Raw genomic sequence first — 6,000 nt, forward strand, 5'->3', positions numbered from 1 at the left:
CCCACCCCCACACCTCAGGACTTCATTTAGAGAAAACCACCAACCAATCTTTCTCACTTTCCCCTCTACTATTTTCCTGAATTCCATAAACTCTAAGCCTCAATACCCAAGATGCCACAATGGTCATCATGTATATTCACTTAAGTCAAGAGTTATAGTTTGAGCCACCTTAACCAAAATAGAATGATTCCCTTGGATTCTGGCACTTGAAACAGCCAACTTATGCTAAAGTTGTATCTCATGCATTTTTCAATAAATAAAATCACATAGACAGATACATTCCTTATTTCTTCTGAGCCTTGGTCTTCTTGAGCATAAGGACCACTGAGGCTATATATATATATATATATGAAAGCTATCCAACACAGAGAAATAGATTATAGCACAAAGTAAGGACACCCCCATAACCCATTACTTTTCTGTGTATTTCTGACCAAAGAAAAAGAAGGATAAATGCCAAAGGAGGAAAAAGATGAGTCCTGGAAAATGAAGGGATATTCCAGGCCCATGCTGGCTGTAGGAGGATTTAGCCCACCTACTCTAATGTGTTCACCTCACTCTACCAGTTTCCACAGTGACCAAAATCTTGTCTTCCAAAAACTTAATGCTAACCCATTTGTTATTCTGAAAATCTCAACAACAGATCCCCCTTCCTAGCTGGTGTTTTTCATTCTAATCACTAAAGAAAGCTGAGATTACCTCGGTTTCTTTCACGGGGTGAATTATAAAAGAATGAACAGACCGGTCACTCTGAGTTTTGATATCCAGGTCATCAAAATTCAATGGAGACAAAGTTCGGGCTCAGAATCACATAGCCAAAAGGAACCCTAGAAATCACCCCACAGTTTAACAGACTATAAGATCAAGATATAAACCTGCCCAGGGCTCTACAGCTATTTATGGAAGAGCTAGTCTTTGAACTCAGCCTTCAAGTCCCAGGTCAGGGAGTCTTCCATCCATCAAATTCCAGTACTAAGATGGCTAACATTAGACCAAGCATTAAGTATTTGGAGTAAAGCTCCTAGCTCCTAGCACACAGTAGCACGGAGCATACGATAATACAAACAATGCCAATACTCGAATCTTTGCAAAGCAGCCACTCAGCAGTTTCATGCCGTCTTCTTCTAACCCAGTGGGAAGCATCCAGGCTTGGGGATGGTGAGCATGGGGACAGCTATGACAAAGTAACGAAAAAAGTTTGGCATTTCTGAGGAAGATGGCAGAAAATAGAAGGGGAAGAACAGAGTCTTTGTACAGGATGTAAAAGAGGGTGATGGAAGTTGATGTAGCAGCAATCTCTAAAAAGGGAGTCTTCCTTTCCCAGGACTAATAAGACTCTAAGTCTCCATACCCACTATCCCTCCATGGTCATCCGATAGCAAAGTGGCCCGGGGGACAGCCACTCTTCAGTGCCTCCCCGGCTCATCTAGACTGGGTTAGAAGGGTTTTCTGAGGTACCTCACAGTACTTTAGGGAAGGTTTCTTATTGCTCTCACACAGTGCTAATACTGCTGTCCACCGTCACACAGCCGGTGTCTCTGCCTCCAAACTGAGCTCTTAGAAGGCAGAGACCATAGTTTACCCATCTTGTTAATCCCAGCACAATGCCAGATCATGGCATGAAAAAAATGAAGTCTCAATTCAACCATCAGGAACTTCAGTTCACAGCCAGTTTGGACTGGAATCCCCTGATTTGGATTGAATATGCCTATTCCATGTGCCACAGCACCAAGGTAGTTCTTACAGCACCACCAACCATCCTAACAAATTACCTGAGAGTGCCTAGTCACCAACCAGACTGACCCTTCTCTGAGGGTAAGAACCATCTCTCTGGGAGCTTTATTCTCGGCACCTCTCATCACACTTAGACACCACAGGAATTGAGCACACGCCTTCAGAGCGGGTTAAGCGGACGAAAGAGTGGCAACAGAAACGCCAAGGGAGCATATAGTCTCCATCACATAGACGCTCAAGAGTCTCCAGGAAAACCTATAGCTAGCTCATGGAGTGGACTCCCTTGGAGTAGAATCACGGTCTTTCTCACAGCCTCTGCCACCAGAGAAGACAAACCGAACGTCACCCGTACTGGAGAACAAAGAATGAGTCCTTCTTCAAGTCTGGTTGCTAGATGGCACCTGTTGCTAAAATAGCAGCTGGTAAGCATTTTGTTTTGTTCAAAACGACAACAACAAAACCCATCTACTGCAGGAAGCAGCCCCGCAATGACAATGAGAAATCATGAGGCTAAATATATAGCAGGAAGAAGTAGGGGATTTTAGCAATGAAAGAGGGAAGGAGCTGTTACAGCCTGAGGAAAAGAATCCAAGTGTTGATTAAAAATTGCTCAGCCTGCCTTAAAAGCAATGCAGGGGTGTAGAATGGGAGAGAGAGAGAGAGAGAGAGAGAGAGCGCATGGGGGAAGGGAGGGCAGGAGAGAATGAATGTGGTTTGTTCTTGGCTCTCTGTCTCATTTTTAATCTGCTTTTTCCCCCTTTCTCTCTCTCCATCTTTACCATGTTTCAAGAGAGAATTCATTGATTGAGTGGGACCAAAATTTCTTACCTTATCTCCTATGGTTCCTGTGTGAGGAATGAGTCTAAATCCCTTTCAGCCTTGACTTCTCTCTCTCTCTCTCTCTTTCTCTCTCTCTCTCTCTCTCTCTTTCTCCCTCTCTCTCCCTCTCTCTCCCCACCCCCACCCCTTCTCTGGCAGCCATTGTTAGCTTCTCACACTTTGCAGGGGCTGAGAGGCGCCTTGACCATCAGCACCTCCGACAACAGGAAATGGGGGACGTCAGGGGATGTCAGGGGCAGGTAGTCATGGCATCACCCAGGTAGTCATGGCATCACATGCAGATCACCCCTGCCATCTGCCAGCAGAGATACCCTGCTCAGTAACCTGTTGCCGGTTTCCAGGCAGACACAGCTCTCCAGGTGCAGATGGCAGAAGGCAGGAACAATGCAGCACCTCCCTCCAAACAAAAATAAAGCAGCAGAGTCTCCCACGGGAAGAGAAACCCAGCGAAGCAGGTGGAGCTGGTGCCAATACAACTGGCTAGGGTCGGGAGGACTGGCATTTAGCCCCAGCCACAAACACGTATATGGCTTCTCTGTACCTCTATTTCTATAAGCCAGGGGAGGCTGAATGAGAGTTCCTGTGGTCCCTCCACTAATAGGATTCCATTTCATAAGAAACTGTTAGCCATCTAGAGAGACCATATGTTCTTCTCCCACTCTCTGTGAGTCCCAGAGTACTTCTCTTGGGCAGACCCAGTAGGGGGGCAGGGTCCAGGAAAGCACCCCTGAGTCATGGACCCCTCCTAAGATGCCTGGCTGACTTCAGAAAAGCCTGATGACACAGGCTGCAGGCCCAAGTTCCCTCTTGAAGAAGGCAACTGAGCCCTAGAGACAACCCAAAGAGTTGGAATCTGTGAGGGTGGCAGTGGAAAGCACTGGAGGCCAGAGGAGGGGGAAGCATGGATCAGCCAAACCCTGGAATTAGATGATTCATATCTGAATAATGTGGGAGGGATGAACTCAGAGCAGCCAAGATAAGAGGCTAACTCTGCTGAGGGTGCCCCCCCACCTCATCCCAGCTGGGGGGCAAGAACAGAGTCAAGGCCTATCATTTGCAATAGGGAAGGAACTCAGGCAATTGACAATTTCATTCTGAAACTGAAGAAGATAGGGGCATTTGCCTTTCTTCCTCCTTAACTGTATTTTCTCCTGTTTCAGTGATTTGCTTTGGGTGTTTTAAGCAGGTTCCCATTTTCCTAGTGTCTTGATTTCTGTGCCACCACCACCACCCCCAACCCCACAATCTAGTGGATGCCCTAGAGGACACAAACTTTTTTTCTTCTTGTTGCTATTTGCTCTTTTCTCTTCTGCCCACCATTGCCCCCATCCCATCCGAATGACCTTTTGACACCTTGTTCTGTTTCCTTGACTCTGTCTCTTTGGTGACTTCTGACCTGCCCCAAGCCACCCAAACCCTTCTCACTTGGCCCCATCTATCCTTCAGTAGGGCTGCTCTGTGATTCATTCTGAGGTGGCCACCCCAGGACCACCTTGTTCCTGAACCCAGAATGGACACATTGGGCAAAGTGTTACAAACAAGGGCCTTTGCTAGGACCAGAAGATGGGAAGAAAGTTCACGAAGGGGGAAAGGGGTGCACCGAAGGCACCGGCAAAGTTCTGTGTCTCTGAACCATAGAAATTAACCTTATTGGGGGAAGGGGAGCTGATCTAGTATCTTCTCCAAATGGGTCCAGTGAGACTAATCAGGTCTTAAGTTCCAGGACCAATCATGACAGCCTGTTTCCATCTTCCCAGACCCCTTCCCCTGTAACCATAGAGCCACAAAAGCCCCTGGGTCTCCCTCCGTCTCTATTTAGGGAAGTAGCTGGGGAAACACTCCCCTGCACCCCCCACCCTCTAGAAAAATGAGCCCTCTTCATGAATCAACCCCTTCAGAGCTTTCCCCAGACTCTGCCCAGGACTCCTAGCTTATCAAACTCAGGGAAAGAAGGAGGAAGAGCCATTGTCTGGAGGGGAAATGTACATCCTAAGAACAACCTCATAGCGCTAGTGAGTCTAACACCTGCATCTTCCTCCATCCAGCTCCTTTGCAATCGGCTTCTCCCCTGCCTCCCCCACCAACCACAAACACACACACACACACACACACACACACACACACACACACACACCAGCTGCAGCAGCAGCTTTAACACGGTCAAAAAGGAGGAAAATGAGGGTGGAGTGGAACACCACCACTGTGGGAATCCATTTAAAGTTATCCGTCGCCGTGGCAAACGACTATTACCTGTTAACCAGAAGACAGCGGTCCACCCCAACACGACCCTGTCCATCTTCCCCAACTTCCCATCCAGACCCGGAGTGGGGAAAGTGGGCAGCGGCTACCACGCGAGGATCCGGACGACCTCGCGGCAGCGGGCGGCGGCGGAGCGCGGGCGGCGCGCGTCCCTGGCGCCGCAGCCCTCGGGGCTGGCCGCGCAGCCCGGGCCCGGGCGCTGGACGCCGCCGCCTGCCAGACGCGCGCTGCCGCCTGCTCCAGAGTCCGCTTGGGCTGCGGGGGCCGTTCCCGCACGCACAGGCAGCGCGGCGCGGGCCGAGCGCCTCCCCGCAGCAGAGCTCGCCGCGCGGGGGAGCTCGGCCGCCGCGCCACCGCCCGCGCCGCCGCCCGCCAAAGTTTCTCGGTCACGTGCCGCCTCTGGGGTTGTGGGGGCGGGAGGTCAGAGCCCAGCAGCGAAGTCCACCCCGGAGGGCGGACCATGTGGCAGGGGCTGCCTCCGTGCTCTGCCCAGGCCACTACGCAGGCTGGGAATCTATGCCCCCGGATGCCAGTGACAGTTTGCACCTGAACTAGGTGACAGGCACAGAGAGGCTGAAAGAACTTGACATAACTTCCCATGAGGCTTAGACTAGCAACTCCTGAAGGCAGAGCAATGTGGTTGTTTTTGCTATGCTCTGGTGGATCTGGTTCAAAGAGAAAAGACCTCAGTCAAATTGGCATTCACAGAGGACAAAACCATTATGCAACATTTTTCTAAAACATGTATGATTTAAGGTCTTTTTAAATAGAAAAATAAGTTTAAAAAAAGTGACCAAAATGACCTATACCTATACGTTCGCCAATTGCAAAGCACATTTATATAGGTTATGCCTACAATGGAGATATCTCCTGTCTATTGGAAAGGAGTCACGATATGTTGAGAAATGCGTTCTTGGATCAGCAAATATATATTAAGGCCCCACTGGGTGTTAAGAACAAAGGCTACAGGGGATATGAGTATTAGTACGGCCATTTTGTCCTTGAGGAGCCACATCTTGGATTCAGGAAACGAAGAAGGCCGGACTATTAGAGGCATAGTGCATATTCATTGTAAAAATTGGGTCAATGTCATCTTGGGAGACTTAGGGAAAGGTTCTGGTGGACAAGTTAGTCATGGGTTGGGGCTGAGGACCACTATATAAGAGA

General features: G+C 49.1%; 1 protein-coding gene across 2 annotated transcripts in view; it reads right to left on the reverse strand.

Moving 5' to 3' along the window:
* Ildr2 (immunoglobulin like domain containing receptor 2) overlaps positions 1-5,205 on the reverse strand; it is a 62,244-nt gene extending 57,039 nt beyond the window's left edge. For both annotated transcript variants that reach the window (XM_041662535.1, XM_041662534.1), the window contains exon 1: positions 4,825-5,205. In XM_041662535.1, coding sequence (XP_041518469.1) covers positions 4,825-4,870 — 46 coding nt within the window. In that variant the 5' untranslated portion in view covers positions 4,871-5,205. The remainder of the gene's footprint in view (positions 1-4,824) is intronic.
* Positions 5,206-6,000: the final 795 nt, after the last annotated feature.

Source organism: Microtus oregoni, unplaced genomic scaffold (assembly GCF_018167655.1).
Source record: "Microtus oregoni isolate MIOR12 unplaced genomic scaffold, Mior012 000013F_ref0000133, whole genome shotgun sequence".
Lineage (NCBI taxonomy): Eukaryota > Metazoa > Chordata > Mammalia > Rodentia > Cricetidae > Microtus > Microtus oregoni.